The sequence below is a fragment of the Belonocnema kinseyi genome, chromosome 9 (genome assembly GCF_010883055.1).
Source record: "Belonocnema kinseyi isolate 2016_QV_RU_SX_M_011 chromosome 9, B_treatae_v1, whole genome shotgun sequence".
Taxonomy (NCBI): domain Eukaryota; kingdom Metazoa; phylum Arthropoda; class Insecta; order Hymenoptera; family Cynipidae; genus Belonocnema; species Belonocnema kinseyi.
This window is the reverse complement of record NC_046665.1, coordinates 87370786-87391177: the sequence shown is the minus strand read 5'-3', so window position 1 is coordinate 87391177 and position 20392 is coordinate 87370786. Positions and strand designations below refer to the sequence as shown.

At 26.0% G+C, this 20392-nt stretch overlaps 1 protein-coding gene across 1 annotated transcript in view; it reads left to right on the top strand.

Annotated features, from left to right (window-relative positions):
* The window catches only part of LOC117180777 (beta-1,4-N-acetylgalactosaminyltransferase bre-4-like), a 250704-nt gene that overhangs the window by 225396 nt on the left and 4916 nt on the right, over window positions 1-20392 (top strand). The window contains exon 5 of the mRNA XM_033373279.1: window positions 16934-17117. Coding sequence (XP_033229170.1) covers window positions 16934-17117 — 184 coding nt within the window. The remainder of the gene's footprint in view (window positions 1-16933; window positions 17118-20392) is intronic.

The window sequence follows — 20392 nt, the reverse complement described above, 5'->3', positions numbered from 1 at the left end:
GCGAGGGCGCATACTTTGAATAAAATATTTGTTATCATTCTCTTGAAATAAATGTGTTTTTTTCTTGAAAAATACCGGTTTCATATGTATACACCTGGTAAAGATGAATTCTCAATGCCAGATTCAATTGTTGAATTTTCAACCAAAAATAAATTAGTTTAATTTTAATTTGAATTTTCATTTGAATTTTAGTTTGAAAAAATGAATTTAAAAAAGAAGAATTTTCTACAATATAATAATTAAATGAAACAGTTTCTTCGATTAAAAGAAAATGAACTTTTAACCAAAAAGATGAACTTTAAACAAAAATCAAGAATCTTCAACTAGCAAAATAAATGTTTAACAATGTATTTTTAACCAAGTAGTAGAATTCTCAATGAAAAAAGATTAATTTTGAAATATTCAACAAAATAGCCGAATTTTTAACTAAAAGAGATGAATCCTGAACCAAAAATATTAATAGTACGGAAAACGGAAAACATGGGAAGTTTCTTTAAAAAAGGGGAAAAAGAGGAATTCTTTTTTTTTTACAGGCATAAAGAATGCAATAGGGAAAAGAGTGTTAAGTCTGTATTTAAATGCTTCACTTGTAAAATAAAATCACTAATTTGAATTTTTTCAAGCATTTCAAAAAGTTGTTAATCACATTTATATTTTCTATATGTGATGTCACATTCTGCGATGCCTCCCTCTTGACATTGTGCCACATTTTTTAAACGGCCACTTGTATTAACAGAAAAAGAGCTTGCAGAATTAGTTATCAAGTCAGTATTCTTTCCACGAGATTAGTTTCAGAATAGTTTCCAATAAGCTGGAGCTATTTATAAGGCATATATATGAGGTCTGTTTTGCATAGCGATCGAATAGTATTATCTATTTAGCGAAATTCTATGAATAATTCAAGACAGCCTTGCAGCCAAATAGGTTCGCCATTGCGAAGTTAACATCACTCGAGTTTGTCGATGTCCAAATCTAAAACGCAGAACTTTAGTTTAAGGTAAAGTTGTCTCAAGCAGAATCTCAATTTCGAAGCTCTTATCGTCTCATTCGATGTATTTTGTGCCGTAAAAACTGCATACAGCGTATAATCCTGGTACAGACTTTGTTTCTGAGAAAGATTAAACTTCATGAAACTTAGATAAACAGGCACAAGTGAGTAGCCAAGACCACGAAGCGTTTACCCAAGATGAGAGTAGATAAGTAAGACCGGTTCTCATTATAGATTCCTTTACCGACACAGTTACCGACATCGAAAAAATTCTGTAGCTGGAGTGGTTCGTGATCGTGTTAAGTTTCTAGAAGGTTCTCGAGGGTTAATGATGACATTAAATGATAATAAACAATTGTGAGTAACGAATTTTGCGTCAACGGCTCAAGGATATTTATTATCGCAATTAGTATAGTTATACGAAAAACATCCTTGCACAGACTTTGTTTCCAGCAAAGATTTAAATTTAAGAAACTAAGATAAATAGGAAGAAGGGAATCGCAAAGACCACGAAGCGTTTACGCAAGATGAGAGTAAATAAGCAAGGACAGTTCTAATTAGAGATTCGGTTACAGACACAGCTACCAACATCTACAACAATTTATAGCTGAATTGGTTCATGTCCGTTCTAAGTTTCTAGTAAGTTTCTGAAGATTATTGCTGATGTCATAAAATGATATCGCGCATTTGTGAGTAACGAATTTTGCGTAAACAGCTTCAAGGTTATTTATGATCTCAACTAGTACACTTATGAATAAAAATATCTCAATACATGCGTTGTTTCCAAGAGATATTAAACTTTAAAAAACTAAGATAAAAAGGAAAAAGGGAGTCACAAAGGCCACGAAGCGTTTACGCAAGATGAGGGCGGATAAGTAAGGCTTTTAATTATAGACTCCGTTACCGACATACTTACCTCCATCAAGAAAATTTTATAGCTGAAGTGGTTCGTGACCATGCTAAGTTTTAAGAAGGTTTCTACAAGTTTCTAGAAGGTTTCTAGAAAGAACGTCATAAAATGATATTGCGCAATTGTGAGTAACGAATTTTGAGTAAACAGTTTCAAGATTATTTAGTATCTCAATTAGTATAGTCATGAGAAAATTACCCTTGTTTTTCTCAGAACTAAGCTGCATTGTATAATAATTTGTAGAGTATAAGGAACCCGAAATAAAAATTTTCAAAAAATTCCCAGTTTTCCAGACCTAGATGGATTTTAGTTGCATTTTCCACTGCGACACAATTTTAAAATGCAAATATCGATACTCGCGAATTCAGGCCAAATATTCACTTTACATAATTGCTTCGCCAGCGTTCTCCCGTTGCAATTTTGGAGACCCAAAAGATATATCATTCTTTGAAGTGCAAATTGTCCCTTTCAATATAATCTCTCATTTTTAAATTCGTCACTAGTTTTGTTGGGTCCGGACTAACCTGATCAATAAATAAAATTTTAATTCGTGCCAATACTTTGAAAAAGACTTTTAAAAAAGTGAAATATTTAAGACACAAATTCGACTTTTCGATAAAAAAGTTTATTTTCAGCTAAGAGATATGAATTTTCAACCAGAATAATGGCTTTTCTACAATAAAATATGACTTTTTAATCCAGAAGAAAGAATTTTCAACAAAGGTGTTGAATTTTGGACCACAAAACCAAGAAGATAAATTTTTTACCAAAAGACAAATTTTCACAGAAAATTTCAAACAAAAACAATATGTTTTCACTAAAAAATTGAATGATTATTTTCTTATTTGAAAAAAAACGAATGAAAAAAAAGAATGACCAGCTAGTTTAACTACATGAAAAAAGACGCATTTTTTACAAAATGATTTATTCCTCAACCTAATAGATTAAATTTCGAGAAACACGAATGATTTTCTACCCAAATTTAACTGTAATAATGAACTTTCCAAAAACAAGATTAATTTTAAACCCAAGCAGATAAATTTTCAACAGATTACATAAATTTTCAAACAAAAACTTAAACTTTCAACTTATAAACGAACATTTTCAGCCACAAATGGAAAATCTAGATTTTCAAAATAAAAAATTAATTTTTAACGATAAAAAACTAATTACTAATTGAATTTTAAATTTTTTAAATACTGGCTTATTTTTAATCCAAATATTTTAATTTTTTTACTAAATTAGTTGAATTTTCAAAAAAAAAAGTTAATTTCAAATCAAATTTTTGAGCCAAAAAGACGAATTTTCTGCAAAACAGTTAAATTTTCAACAGAATGTTAATTAACAACTAACTAATTCAATTTTTAACTAAAATGATAAATTTTTAACCAAAAGAAATGAATTTTTATATAGAAGTTCAATCTTAAGCCAAGCAGGTGATTTAAAAAATGGATTCTTAAAAAAAATCTTCGTGAATATTTCAACAACAAAATATTTTTAATCAAAAGCAGTTGAATACTACGAAAAAGACGACTTTCCAACAAAGTAAGTGATTTTTCAGACTGAAAAAAATAATTTTCAATTTAAAATATTAGTTTTTAACCAAAAGTAGAATAGTTACATTTTCCGTGGATGTCACGTCTAAGTTAATCTTTACATTATATAAATGTCCTGAAATGAAAAAAAATGTCTAGAAAATTAAAATAAAACATATTGTCATCCTAAAATCGAATAGTTTTAACTTATTATTTATTGTTTGATTGGTCGGTGTGTAAAGTTTAACTTATATTTCGTATTTTTTAAAAATGTGCCAAGTCACATTGAGGCTACTTTCATTCGGAAAAATGTTAAGTCCGAAAAAAATCGGCAAAAGTGCGACAATGTGAGCTGCCTCGAATGTGACTAGTTGCAAATGTGACTTGTCGCCCTTTTGCCGATTTTTGGTGGACTTTAAATTCTTATGAGGAAGAGATATCGCAATTTTGCTTAATTTATTCTAACTTTTCCAAATCAGATATTCCACAATTTTCCCAATTTTTGGTGGACTTCAAAATTTTTCAAATTAGAGATATCGTAATTTTTTAAATATTCGGTGTAAGTTCTGCGAATGAGAGATGCTGCAATTTTATCAATTTTGGGTCGTCTTCAAATTTTTTCGAATGAGAGATACCATTAATTTGGACAACTTTTATTCAAAGTTGTCCGAATGAGAGAAACAATGTGAATTGAAGCAGTTTTGCCAATTTTTGGTTGACTTCAAATTTCTCGGAATGAGAGATGTCGCAATTTTGCCCATTTCTTGTCGACTTCAAATTTCCCCAAAATGATAGACGCCGTGATTTTGCTAATTTGTTACGATCTTAACATTTTTTCGAATGAGAGATGCCGCAATTTTGCCAATCCTTGGAGGATTGCAAATTTTTCCTATTTTATTGAAACAAAGAAAAGGAAAATATTACTATCAAGTTAATATTGAACTTCGGAACTATTTAATTAGATTTTAAGCACTGAAACCTTGAGTCAAAATTGACGAGCCCTATTCGCTTGGTTAACGATCACTTAGGCGAATCTCAAACGGAGATGAACGTGCCAATCTACGGCAAATTAATCCCTCTAATATAATTTAGAACATCGAATTTAAATTCAATATTCAAGTAATTGCACTTGGAATTGACTTTATTTTCAATATGGATCGAATCTAGTTTTAAAAATCACTCTAATTATTGGGCATTTATTGTAGATAGTGATTAGTGCATTTTTCTTCGGAAAAGGATTTTTCTTTCCTTTGAAAGTATCAAAGTAATTAACAAAAATTAATCAATGCAATACCTTTATAAAAGACTACAAATTTTATTAAACTTAAAAACAAAATCGCGCACTGTTGTATTCTTCGTCTAACGCAAACGTTTAAATTCAAATATGAAATTAATATTAATCAATACAAAATGTTTGTATTTCATAGTATCTGTTATCTAAAATTATAGAAAAAAAGCAACGACAATATGTTTGGTAATTATTGTTAAAAAATTATATAAATATTCTTTAAAATGCAATAATTTTTCATTAAAAATAGAATATTTAAACAAAAAACAAAATCATAATATTACAAAATTTTTAAGATTGTAAATCCTCTTTTAAAAACGTGAGTACAATCTAAAATTGATAGAAAATTTGTTATATTCTTTTAAATCAAATGATTTTTCATTCAAAGTAACGATATCGGGCATGAAATATCAACAAAATCAAAAATGAAAATTGTAAAAAACTGTGAATTAAATGAGGCAAAATGAAAATCTGAAGAATACTGATAATCTAAAAAATCTTATGTTAAAAAAGTTAGATGTATCAATTTCCGATGAAGAACTCTAAAATATGAAAAACTGTTCAGACTTTCTGAGGCTTGTTTAAATGATAATGAATTTTATTCGAAAATACCAATTTTGGATGTGAGATTTTGAGTAAAAATTTTCATTTCGGTCGAAAAAAGGTATTACAATAACAAATTGTTCAAGTTTGTACATTTTGTTATTTTAAACATAATTGTTGTTTATAATAACCGATTTCCTGTGGAAAACGCTAACATAACATAGTATTGTTGAAATATTGTGACTATTCTTTTAAATGTAATAATTTTTTATTAACTGTAGTAATTTTAGACGAAAAACATTAACATAAAATAACAACAAATTGTTTAAGATTGTAAATCCTCGTTTAAAAACGCGAGCATAACTTAAAATTGTTTAAAAATGTCTTATGTTCTTTAAATCTAATGATTTTTTACTAAAAGTAGAGATTTCCGGTAGAGAATAGCTACAAAACCAAAAATTAAATTTTTTTTAAATTGTGAATTTAATGACTGAATGATAACTTGAGGAGTAATGATAATTTGATAAATCTTTTTATTTTTTTTTGAAAATATCAATTTTCTATGTATAACGACAATTTAACCTAAAAATGTTCAAAACTTATGAATCTTATTTAAAACCTAATGATTTTTAAATAAAAATGTATAATTCTGACGAAAAACAGTATTATATTTTGAAGTTTTTCAAACTTGTAAATTTTATTATTTAAAGAAACTAAGATTCAAATATAATGATTTTTTATTAAAAATAAGAATTTTACATGAAGCACTCCATCGTAACCTGAGGTTGTTAAAAAATTGTAAATATTTTTCGAAATCTAATAATTTTGTATTCAAAGTACTAATAATTCCTACTAGAAAACATAACAGAAAATTGTAGAGCACTGTAAATCTTCTTTAAAATCGAATCATTTTTGTTTAAAATATCAATTTCCGATGTAAACCGCTAACATTACCAAAACTTGTTGAAAAATTAGAAATCTTGATAACGGTTTTTGTTCAAAAATACTAATTTCTGTTGAAAAATAAACACAAACCTAACACTCTTACAAACTTTAAGTCTTCTTCTACTAATTTAGATCAGACGTTAGGGCTCCGGGATTACAACTGGTAAGTCTGGGCTCGATTACTACTGCTGGGATATTTTCAATTTATTTTTTCATTCCAAATTTGTGTATTTCAATTGTTTATTAAATTGATTAAATCATGCCAAAAGATTTATTTTCCAGCATTTCTTTTTAATTAAAAAATTGGTTCTTCCAACCTCTACCACTTTTACTTAAGAAAAGTTAAAAAAAATGGAAAACTCTCATTTGTTCATTAAGTTAAAATATTTATATTTTAGTTTTTATTATTTGCATATGAGATAAAAATAAAAATAGTGTAATAAAATGAATTAAATAAGTATTCAGATATGAAGAAGTAGTAAAATAAAATAATACAAAAGTAGAATATAAGTTAAATACATTTTCTATTATTAAAATAATATTCATATTTTTGGAGCAGAGTAAGGAGATATGTTTTCAAAACAACAAAAAGTGGCATAAAAAATCGGAATTTTTCAAGGACACTTTAGCGCTGACTTATCCTTGCAATAATTCGCTTCAGAAGTGATAAAGGTTGAAAAAAATTTAAGATAAAAATGAATATTTCAGCTTGATTTAAATCAATTTGTGAGTAAATCACCATAAAAATCTGAAGAAGAAAAAAGATTTGAAAATAATTTCGGCAGCAGGAATCGAACCCGGACTTTCCGCTTACAAACCCAGAGCGCTACGGCCTGATCTAACCGGGCGTTAAAAAGACTCGCATCGCGTTCCATGTGCCGGGAGTGAAGTTTTTTTAAACAGTTTTTTTACGAAATAGATTTATCTTGATAAGGGATCGAAGTGTACTTTGCGAAACAGAACCAACCCCCGATTATCTGAGATTAACGTGCCCGGAACTGATTCCGGGCCGTATCTAGAGTTAAGCGAAGTGTGAATACTCAGCGTTAATAATTCACAAAGTAGTCTTTTGATTCGTTTAAGAAAGGCCAAATTTCATAAAAGCTGATGGAATTTAATTTTCCATCATAAGAATTCAGTGAAGTGGAAGTAATTTACAATTTGTTTATAGGAACTTGAATTATTTTCGCCATCTGGTGCCGGAAACTGAAACTAGAGCGAGTAGGTACAATTTTAAAGATGCTTATTTTAATTTTTTCATAAAAGTGTTTTACGATTGTTTTGTGAATTTTAAAACAACTATTAAATACTAAAAACAATCTTCATTAAAAAAAACCAATAGTTTCAGATAGAGCTTCCATCTTATAGAGTGAAAAAAAGCATTTTTGTCAAATAGGTTTTAAATAAAAAAACAATTATTTCACTATTTCATGTAAGTTTCAATGCATTGTAAGCTTGAATAAATTTTAATTAATGTATGTTATCGAAAATTTTTATTCAGATTATGCAAAGAATAAGAAGAACAGATGATTGGAATTTAAATACGAATTCTAATCAAACTTGCAGATCAGACTTTTAAATAATAAGTATTCCATGTATAGATTAATAAAAATTAACTTTGAGTTGATTTTTGCTTAAAAATAAGTCCATTTAAGTTTATAATCTTTTGAAAATCACAATAAGTAGAACAATAATTGCTTTTTTCGAAAAATATTTCTGTCAAAAAATGTGTTTTTTCACTGTATAATATGTAAATTTCATATAAAACCCTTTTTTCCGATAAAGACTTATTTTTAATATCTGATAAATACTTTAAACTCCACAAAAAATCGTTAAAACACTTTCATGCACAAATTAAAATGTATCTTTAAAATCATACCTACATTTTCTAGTTCGGATTCTTGTCACCAGGGGGCGTATCGCAGTTTAACCATTCCCAATTTGTTTTCTCATTCTTCATACCAAAATATAATAATTTGACAGGCTTCTAGAACTTGCTCCTGGCATAATATTATTAAATTATTTTGTTTTAATTTCGGATTTTCATTTTTTACGTGACCGAAAATGCAATAAAATTGGAAATCTGAATTAACCTAACACTGAAATATGCCCAGTTATTTAAAAATTTTGAAATTTTCAATATTTTAAGTTTTTCTATCACTAAACTTTATTTTTATGAATTTCAAAGAACTAAAAATACTACAATTTTTTTGAATTTAGTAAATATTAAAAAATTTGTAATGCTCAGAGTTTTGAAACAAGAGATGTTATTAATTTGTTTCCTAATCTACATAATATCCCCGATTTTCAACAATTTTTGTAAGATTTCAAGATTTTCAGTCATTCTATGACAAAATCTAATGTTTATAAACTTCATGTAAGTAACATAATGTTTAAATGCTATACAAAATATCCTGACATTCCTCTGGGCAGTTAAAAAGTTTATAAAGTTCAAAATTAAATACAAAAAATAGAAGTCGTTAAAATGGCCAGACCCTGAATTAAAATGAATATTTAAAAACTCATAATTCTCAGGATCTTGCAAAAATCGCTATTATCAATTTTTTCCTTAATCTATATAATGTTGAAAATTGGCGTTTTTGGTAGAAAATGATTTTTTTTGGTAGAAAGGTAATCTCATTAGTTAAAACTTCAAATTGTTGGTTGCAAATTCATTTCGTTGGTTTCAAATTTAACTACAGTTTTAGAAATTTGCTGTGTTTCGTAGAAACTGTATTTTTTGAACTGATATCTCTTTTAAAAAATAGTTTTTTTTTGTTATAAAATAATTGTTTTAATTGAAATTTTAATTACTCCATTTTTTAAATTTATATTACTTTGTTTAAAATTCTAGTGTTTGGTCTAAAATTCCTTTTTTTTATAGAAATTTAATCTTCTTGGATAACAATTAATCTATATGTTTGAAAATTCACTTCTTTGATTTTCAATTTTGCTACTTAGTTAGAAATTCGTATTTTTTAGTGGAAAATTAATTTTTTGAATTATAACTTTAATTATTTTATTTTTGGATGAATTCCTTTTTTGAGTAAAAAGTGCATGTATTTTTTTAAATTCATTTTTTGAGGTCGTGGTTTTTTGTTCAAAAAATGATTTTTTTTAACTGAAAATTTAATTATTCCATTTTTTTTCAATTTATTTTGCGTTGTCGAAAAGTCCAATATTTGGTTGAAAATTCATCCTTTTGAGTAGAAATTTAATCTTTGTGGTTGGAAATGCATTTTTTTTCGTGGAAATTTGTTTTTTTTTTCGAACTGGAAATTTCACCATTTTATTTTTACATGAATCTTTATCTTTTTGCTATAAAATTAATTTTCTTGGTTGATAATTAATTTTTTTGTTTTGTTTAGAAATTCGGTTTTTTTATTGAAAAATAATGGTTTTAACTACAAATGTAAGTATTCCAGTATTGTTTCCAAATTCATCTTTTGGAGTAGAACACTTAGCTATTTGGTGGAAAATTCATGTATTTTGTTGAAAATTGATCTTTTTTGTTAGAAAATTAATCTTTTCTGTTGAAAATTCTTTTTGTTATTATATCCTACTATCCTATAGTTGAAAGTTGGTTGGCGTTTACCATAGATTAATAGAAAAGTGAAACAGGCACGTTCGAGGGATCTGTTGACATTATTGGATGTAAACATTCCTAGCGATTAAGTTACAGCGATCGTACCGAATTCGAGTGGAGCTCATTTATGGCTTTGAGCATTGATTTAATCTTTAAACATTGTAATTATTTAAACAATTTTCATAAAAGGCTCTTCTTTAGAGAATACGTTTAATTTATTATGTTGCGTTGTAAATTTACAAGAACTATTAATTTTAATTAAATTAACAATTAACCATTTTAAAATAACAATTTTAATTTAAAAATTAAGAGTTTTGCCTTTTTTACAAGTAAATTTGTTGAGTCAACTAAGAATGTCTATTAGATGACTCTGTTCTATATTGCTTTGCAAATTTACAAAAACTATTAATTATGCAAACAATTTGAATTTAAAAATTAAAAGTTTGGCCTTTATCCTACGGATCAATTTGTTTTCGAACTCAACTAAGAATATCTATCCGATGACTTTTTCTTCTATGCTGCTTTGTAAATTTACAAGAACTACTAATTATTTAAACAATTTTAATGAACAAATTTAAAGTTTGGCCTTTATCCTACGACTCAATTTGTTTTCGAAGTCAACTAACAAGGTCTATCCGATGACTTTTTCTTCTAGGTTGCTTCGTAAATTTACAAGAACTATTAATTATTAAAAGAATTTCAATTGAAAACTTAAGAGTTTGCTTTTCTTTCTACAAGTAGGCTTCATTTTTACATTCTCATTCCTGAGAATGTAATGTAACCGTCCAAATTTTCAATCTCTGGTTTTTAACGGATCTTTACGTTTCGACACTCACAGAATCCGAAAACCATAGGCGCGCTCAAACTAACTATGATGCTTTGAAAATCTACAACTATTAATTATTTAAAAAATGTTTATCAACATATTTACAGCTTGGCTATTTTTCAAGGAAGAGGCATAATTTGTTTACGGAATGAACTAAGAATGTCTTTCGATGATCGTTTTCCACGTTAATTTGTAAATTTATATTAATTATTAATCATTCAAACAATTTTCATAAACATATTGACAGTTGGGGTATTATTCAAATATGTTTCCGAAGTTAACTAAGATTGTCTTTGTGATGACTCTTTTCTAAGTTATTTGTTAAATTTACCAGAATTATTAGTTAATTATTATTGAAATAAGTTTCAAAAAAGTTTAGAATTTGGCTATTTTTCAACGAATAGGGTCAGTTTTTTTACTAAGGCTTAGTTATAATGCACCTACATACGAGTTTACTCGAAGTACTCGCATTTGCCTAAACATTTGGTCAGATGAAAGGAAAACTGCAGAAAACCACCTCCCGAGTTTTGTCAGGTTTTCAAAATTCGAGTACACAACCCGGTTTTTCGTTGTATATGGACCCATCCGAAGTCGTGTATAAATAGAATTTATTAAAGTAAAACTGATTATCGTGGCATTTTCTTGAACTTAATTTCCAAATAGAATAATTACAAGTAAAGTAGTGGGTCGCGCGCGTAAGAGCTTCTAGTATAGTTGAAAACTCGTCTTTTGTAGAATTTTAATCTTCATGATTGAAAATTCATCTTTTTAATTGACAATTAATTTCTTGAATATAAAATTTAAGTATGTTTTTGAAAGTTTGTTTTTGTGTGTGTGGAAAATTGATGTTTTATACGAAAAATTGAAATATGCGATATTTTTGGCTGAATCTCTTTCTAGTTAAAAGTTGATGTGTTTTTTTGAAAATGCGTCTTTTGCGACAGAAAATTAATTTTCTTTGTTGAAAATTAATTTTTCTGTTTGACTGCAAATCTAACTCTTTTGATAAAAATTCCTTCCTTAATGCCGCTTCTCTCGATGATTTTCTTCAAAAATAAACAAAAAACACCGGTATTTCTCTAGAGAAAAAGTTAACGAGGTTTCAGATGGCTCTGATATTTCTGTAAAGCGAGATTTTTCGTTTTCCGAGATACCGTCTTTTCCTACCTCTGGAAGTGATTTCTGTATAGGAAATTACGTTTTCCAGCATGGGAGTGTCAGGTTGATAAGGCATCATTGTCAAGCGACTAGATATACATTTATGTATGATTAACGAGCAAAACTTGGACTCAAAACGCATTCCCGTGGGTTCAAGTCGGTAAAACGAGTGGATTGCCGCAAACTTGGGACAGTGTATGTGCACTTCGTAGTGTACACAATGACACTAGGAATTCCAATTTCGCAATTACGCAATCTTTGGTACAGTTCCATCGAGTCAATTGCAGTCGAGAGTCATTGCCTTTTTATCCGATCGTCAATATTTAATCGTCTTTTAATAATCGTTGATCGATTAGGATTATCTAGTTATCGCTTATTTCGACTCTCTATCTACACTACCATCAGAAATTGTCGGAATGACCTGCTAGTTCTATTAAAAATCACTGCTGAGCTTTGAGACGTGATTAATCGTTTTAAAAAAAACGAGATACATTGAAAAAAAAATGTTGATTAGCTTATGACATTCCGTGTCGAATAAACCCCTAATAGAGATATTTGCGATCTTTTAAAAAGAATTATACCACGTGAGAACTTAAAAAAAAATTTTAATAATTTTTTTAAAAGTTTTGTAATCTTGCAAAATTGAAATATTTTGCTTTAAGATCTTCTACATACTTTTCCAAAATTTCAGAAAATTTTACGAAATATTTTAAAATCCTCTTAAATATTTTCTTGAAATTCATTTCCAAAAAAAATCAATTTAAATTTTCCCCGGAATCATAAGAAAAAAAGTTTTATTATCGTGAAACCCTTCGAAACCCTTAAAAAGTTTCAAAATTTTATTAGTAAATGTTCAAAAATCTATATTTGTTGAAAACTGTTCAAATTTCAAATTATTTTTAAATATTTTCAAAACTTCAAAAACCTCGAAATATCTTTTGAAATAGTTCCTAGAAAATTTTTTAATCGTGCAAAAATTTTAAAAATGTCATAAAATCTTAATTTTTCAATTTCAAGAATAAAATTAAATATTCCAAAGAATCTTAAGACCATTTTTTTATTGTCATGAAACCTTTCAAAGTCTATAAGCATACTTAAACATTTTATTTCAAAATCTTCATATTAATTCAAGTGTTTTAAAATGTTTTGAAAATTTAATTATTTTTGAAGTTATATCTTTTGAAATGATTCGATTTTTTTTTTGAAATTTTGAAAAAAATCTGAAAAATGAAAAAAATGTCCTCAAAATCTTCCAGATTTTAAAAAATAATTTTAGACATCTTTTAAAATATTTTTGAAACGTTTTCAAAAATTCTTCGTAAATAAATTTGTAAAATAAGAAATTATTAAAAATTTTCCCAGATGTTTTCAAACCTTCTAAATATCTCTGAAACTTATTCGAATTTTCCTAAATTTTCGTAATTTTGCAAAACTTTGCTTCAAGATCTTCTACATTCTTTCCTGAAGTTTCAGAAAATTATAGGAAATATTTAAAAATCTTCTTAAATATTTGTTTTAATTAAATTTTCGTAATAAAAAATCGATTAAAATTTTCCCCTTAATCAGAAGAAAATTTGTTTATTTTAAATTCTTTCGGAATCCTCAAAAATCAGCAATTAGTTGAAAACTTTTCGAATTTTAAGTTAATTTTCAATCTTTTTAAAATGTCTAGAACTTCGAAATATCGTTTGAAATAGTTCCTACAAAACTTTTAATCTGACGAAAAATAAGAAAATTGTTTTAAGAATTTCCGAATTCGTTTTTACAATTTTAGAAATTTTTTATAATGTTTTAGATCTACCATTTAGCAATTTCGCTTTCGGGGTAAGTGTGACTCTCTCGGTGAGGACATGTTTTAAAAGCTTTTCAAATTTCTCCTTAAATAAATTTTTCTGAATCAAGAATAACTTGAAATATTCCCAAGAGTTAATTATTTTAAGGTTTTAAAAATGTTTTCAAAATTTTATTATTTTTGAAATTTTATCTTTTAAAATTATTTGAATTTTTCTTAAAGTTTTGACAAAAATCTGCAAAATTAAAAAAAGAATGTCCTTAAAATCTGCCAGATTCTTTTTGACATTTTTGGAAATCTTTGAGAATTTTTTAATGTATTTTTTTAAACAAGATACTTTTTCCAGATTTCTTTATTTTCATTCAAACCTTTCTGCTTATTGCTTAACTTAAAAATTCTCTTTAATCTGAAAGTAGTTTCCAGCTAGAAATATGTATATATGCATAAAAAACTTGGCAATCTGTGCCCCAGTTCATCAAGATCCTCGGACATTATAGGGTCTCCAAAGGATAAGGAGCAAAACTTATGATAAAACTTAAGCCACTAAATTAGAGCTCATAACTGATGTTCCTAATTTCTTATATTTTATGAACAGCTTGGTAATATCTTTTTAAAAATCCTCATTTATAAGTTACTGCATTATTTTATTCTCTAAGACATATTCAATGGCGATTTGAAAGTTTAATGATTCTAATTTGCACTTAAATCCCCGGGGCGCATATTGTACTATATAATCCACTGTGTGGTCGGGACAAAAATAGGGATTTAAGTCCAGTTTTTTACCGAATCCTTTTTTTGGTCCCTTAAATTTGAAAAATCCCCCATAAACACCTAAATTCGAGAATACTGACCCTATTTTTCCCTTTTCCCACTTTGAATTTTTTGTAAGAACCATAAACAGAAATTAAACATATTAGAAAACGAGGTACTTTTAAAGGAAGTTTTTCACGAAAATTCGGGAAAGAATTCTTTTAAAAATAAAATTAATTTAGGTAGTAATATTACATTCAAATTATAACGCAACAAATTCCTAATATTTCAGACTAAAAATATTGAATTTGTACCCAAAAAGGTTAATTTTCTAGCAAAAAAGACAAATTTTCAATATGAATTTCAAAATAAAAAAAATGACATATTCAGTTTACAAAAAAAATTCTGACAAAAAAAAAAAAAAAATTTTCATCAAAATAATTAAATTTGCAACTAAAGAGTAAAAAAAGTAAAAAATATTTTTTAATAGTAGAAATTGTACCCAAGCAGTTGAATTTTTCGTTACAAGATACGAGTTTTTAACAAAATAGTTAAATTTTCAACTAGAAAATGAATTTTCAACTGAAGTAATGGATCTTCAACCAAAAAGGTGAATTTTCTACTAAAAGAATTTTTAAACAAAATATTAAAGACAGCAATCTGGTATAAAAAAGCTATTTGGATGGAAATAAAATTTTTCTCTTGAAATTCATATTTTTGGTTCAAAATTCAACTATTACGGTAAAAAATTAAACTATTGGGCTAAAAATCAATCTATTTATTTGAAAAAATAATTATTTTATTGGAAATTCGTTTTTTTGTATGTAAAATTAATATTTTATCTGAAAATGTAACTATTCAATTTTTGGTTGAAAAATTTTCTTTTACAAGTTAAAAATTTTGAACAATTTAGTATAAAATTCATGTAATTTGTTGAAAACTCATCCTTTTGTTTCAGGATACAGCTTTTTCATTAAAACATCGTATTTTTTAGTTTATCTTTCTCGACTAAAAAGTAAGTTTCGTGTTGAAAATTCTTCTTTTCCAGTTTAAATGTCAACTGTTTTTTAAAATATTCGACTTCTTAGCATGAAAACTTTATTATTTTGTGAAAAATTTGTATTTGGTTTAATTCAACTGTTTTTTATTAAAAATAAAAATCTGTTTTAGTTGAAATATTAGCTTTTACATGAATTGTTAAGAATTAAATTTTTGTTAAAAATTCAATTATTTGGCCGAAAATTATTATTATTTTTTTAAATTGATATATTTTCGTATTATAAATTCTACTATTCGGTTAAAGGTTTATCTATTATGTTGAGAATTCAACAATTTTATTAAAGAGTCATGTTTCCTGGTTGAAAATTGAACTATGTTGTTTGGAATTCGAATTTAAGTTCAAAAATTCAACAATCTGATAGAAACTTAACCTATTTGGTTACAAATTAACTGTTTTGTATTGAAAATCATATTTTTTGTTTAAAAATAAACAACTGTCATTTCAAATCAAACTATTTGGTAAATAATAATTAAACTATTTATTTAAAAATTTAATTATCAGGAGAAAATGTATGTATTTTTTGGTAAAAATCCGACCATCTGGGTAGAAAATTAATCTTGTTTGTTGAAAATTGATCATTTTGTTCAAAGATTACAATATTTTGTTAAAAAGAAACAATTTCTTATTGAATTTAACTGGTTAGAATTTTTATTTTAGAAAATTACTTTTTTGAACTAAAAATTTAACGATTTCACTTTTGGTTGAAAATTTAACTTTTTTAGATAAAAATTCAACTATTTCGTTAAAAATGTATCTTTCTGCATTGAAAACTACTTTTTTTGCTAAAAATTCTTCCTTTTTGATTTAAAAAGTTAACTGTTTCCTAAAAAATTCCACTAAGTAGCTTGAAAACGTTACTATTTTGTTGAAAATTCATCTATTTGGACAGAAAATAATATTGTTGGTTGAAAATTCTTCCATTGGGTTGAATATTTAACTCTTCTATTTAAAAAATGTGTTGGTTCGAAAAACCAACTATTTGGTTAGAAATTCATATATTCTATTGAAGACTTGCCTTTTGTTAGCAATTCGTTCTTTTGGTCTTGTAAAAAATTCGATTACTTGGCAGAAAATGACGTTTTTAAACTGTAAATTTAAAAATTAATTTTTGTTTGAAATATTAATTTTTTTAGATGAAAATGCACCTATTTTGTCGAAAATTCATCATTTTTCTTGATTCAAAATTATCTTTATTTTTGAAGTTTCTTTTTTCCATTTTAAAAGTCAAAATTTTTCTAAAACATTAATCTTTTCAGGTTGAGAACATCACTATTTAGTTGAATATTCATCTACATATGTTTGTAGAAAATAATCTTTTTCTATGATAATTCATCTATTTGGTTGAGAATTCAACTACTGTCATATTAATTTTTTTAATGGAAAAAATCGTATGTTGATAATGTATTAATCTTCTTGGTTGAAAATTAATTTCTGTGAGTTAAAAATTTAATTACTTGGTATTCAAATAATTGTACATTCTTTTACTTTCACATTAAATTGTAAATTAATTTTTTTAATTTCAAATGAAATTGCAAATTAATTTTGAATTCAGGTACCGGACTGTTTAACCGAGCCATGTTAATGAACGTGGGATACGTCGAAGCATTGAAGGAGAGGACCTTTGATTGTTTCATCTTCCATGACGTAGATCTTCTTCCAGAGGATGATCGAAATCTTTACACTTGCCCCGAGCAACCCAGGCACATGTCTGTAGCAGTAGATAAATTTAAATACAGGTTCGTAGACATTTTTATGGTTATAATTCAAACTTTGATTTCTCGTTGAAAATTGAACTATTATATTTTTTGTTGAAATTCTATCATATATTGTTTAAAATTCATCTATTTGGATAAAAAATAGCTTTTTTGTTCAAAAATTATATTTTCGGCTTGAATATTGAAATATTTTTTAGAAAATTCGTCTTTTTGACTCAGAAATTAAACTTTTTTGTTGAGAATATCTTTTTTTTTCGTTCAAAATTCTTTTATTCTTTGTTGAGAGTTTAACTTATTCATTCTAGGCTGAAAAATTATCGCTTTTAGTTGAAAATTTTACTATTTTGTTGAAAGTTCGTTTTTTTAAACTCATTTTTCTAAACTGTAAATTTAACTATTCCATTTCGGATTTAACTTAATAATTTTTAGTTCAAAATTCAGCAATTTGTTTCTAAAATGAAATTTTTTAATGAAAATTCCAAATTTTTGTAAAAAAAATCGCTTTTTAGCCTAAAAATTAAACTTTTTTGTTTGTTGAAAATTGATCTTATATGTTTTAGGCTTAAAATGCATCGCTTTCAGTCTTTTTTGGTAGAAAATTATTCTTCTTGATTGAAAATTCAACTACATACTTCGTTGAAAGTTGAACTAATTTGCGAAAAATTCATTTTATTAATTATAGATCTATCTCATGGTTTGAAAATCCAACTATTTTGAGTTCGTATTTTTGATTAAAAATTAATTGTTTCTACTATAAATTTGACTACTTCTTTTTTGATTCAAAAATGATCATTTTTTAATTTTAAATTTAACTATTTCGCTCAAAATTATATTTTTCTTGTTGTTGAAAAATCTTTTTTTTCTCTTGTTCCAAATTTTTTTTTTTAGAAATTAAAATAATCTATTTCAGGCTGAAAATTGTTCGCTTTTGTTTCAAAATTTACTTATTTTTTTATAAATTAACCTATTGCCTAGGAAATTAGACAATTTTGTTAAAACGTAATTTTTTGTGGAAAATTGATAATTTTAAAAATAAAATTCAACTATTTAGTTAAAAGCTAAATTTTTTTTTGAAAATTAAAATTATCGAATAAAAAATTTTATTGTATTGCAAATAAGTCGTCTTTTTTACCTAAAAATTAAAATATTTTGTTGAAAACTCCTTCTTTTTTAGGTTAAAAATTAGTTATTTTTTATTTAGAAATTTAACTAATACATTTTAAGCTAAACATTGATCGTTTTTGGTTGAAAATTCAACTCTTTGGTACAAAATTATTCTAATTTGTAGGAAATACAACAATTTTGTTAAAAATTAATTTTTTGGCTTAAAATTGATAATTTTTAAATTAAAATTTAACTGTTTGGTTAAAATTTATTATTATTATTTTTGTTGAAATTCATATTTTCGGTTTTAAAACTCAAATTTTTTGTAGATAAATCATCTTTTAGCCTTGAAAATTATACTGTTTTATTAAAAATTCGTTTTGTCTTATTTAAAATTCGTTTATTTTGTTATTGAAAATTTAACTAATGCACTTTAGACGGAAAGATCGCTTTGTACTGAAAATGCAACTGTTTTGTTGATAATTCGTAATTTAAGGTTGAAAATTCATCTATTTGAATGAGAAATTTATTTATCTTGTCGAAAATTTCACTATATTGTTGTAAAATCGTTTTTTGTTTGTTTAAGATTATTTTTTCACATATAAATTTAACTATTCCCTGTTTAGTTAAAATTCGATCTATGTTTTTTGGATTAAAATTCTCTTACTTGGTTGAAGGTTGAGCTACTTTATTAAAAAAATATTTGATTAGTTGAATAACTATCTCTTTGGTTAAAGATTTCTCTATTTCGTTGAAAGTTTCTTTTTTTTTATTTAAAAATGATATTTTGAAACTGCAAATTTAGATATTCCATTTTTAGTTTAAAATTGATCATTTTTGCTTTAAAACTGCACTATTTGCTTAAAAATTAACTTTTCTAGCGAAGGTTAGAATGTTTTATAGCAAATTCGTATTTTTGGCTCAACAATTCAACCGTTTTGTTGAAAATTCGTCATTTTTATTTGGAAATTTGTCTATTTCGGTAGAAATTTAATCTTATTTGGTTAGAATGAAACTTTTTGGTTCAAAATCAATCTGTTTTGGTTGAGGACCCATTTAATTTGTTAAAAATTCATCTTTATTGCCGAATTTAGCAGTTTTCATATAAAATAGAAATATTTTTGACTGAAATATCAATTATTACATATTTCGTTGAGAATTCATTTTTTTTCATTGAAAATGTAACTAATTGGTTGAAAGTAGAACTTATTTGTTTAAAATTCTTTTTTTGTTGAAGATTTAGCATTTTTGTTGAAAAATTTTGGACAAAAATCAACACTTTTGTTAATAACAAATACTCATTGGTTTTGGTTAAAAATTCAAATATTTGGTCAAATATTACCTAATTTGTTTAAAATTTATATTTTCGATTAAAAAATTAGCTACTTAATTGAGCGTGGAACTAGTTTTTTAGAATTTGTTTTTTTGTAATTCACTATTATTTTAATTCGAAATATTTTTTAAATTTTAATTATTTCATTAAAGCTTTGTTTTTTATTGATTGGATTTAATTTTTAACTAAAAATTTAACTATTTCATTTCTGGTTGAAAATTTAACCATTTTGTTGAATATTCATTTTCATCGGTTAAAATTTAATTTCTTAACTATTATAAAATTAAATTATTCCATTTTTAATTGAGAATATATATTTTCTTAGTTAAAAATTCATGTAGTTTCTTTAAGATTCGTCTTTTTTATATTAAATTAATTTGTATGGTTGGAAAGTTCTTGTTTTGATCAAAAACTCAATTATTTGGTAAAAAATTAATTTTTTTCGTTTAAAAATGTACTATTGTGTTGAAAATTCATTTCTTTGATTAAAAAATTAACAATTTTGTTGACATTTGTTTTTCTCCTATCAAAAAATTAATCTTTTCAAGTAAATATATATGTATATGTTATTTTTGCTTCAAAGTTGATCATTTTTAGTTGAAAATACATGTATTTTATTTGAAAATTGTTTTTTTACCGCATGGTAATAATAATAATAATACTAATAATAATAATAATAAAGAGCCTCGGTGGCTCAGTTGGTTAGACACTCGGACTTCATCTCAGAGGTCCGGGGTTCGATCCATGAGCCGGTACCTCTAGAAATTTTTCAATGTACCTTTACCAAGGTTCTGGTGGTTCGGAACCCACCTTAAGCTGTAGGTCCCCCCATCGTGTACTTGACTGCAACCCAGTCCGT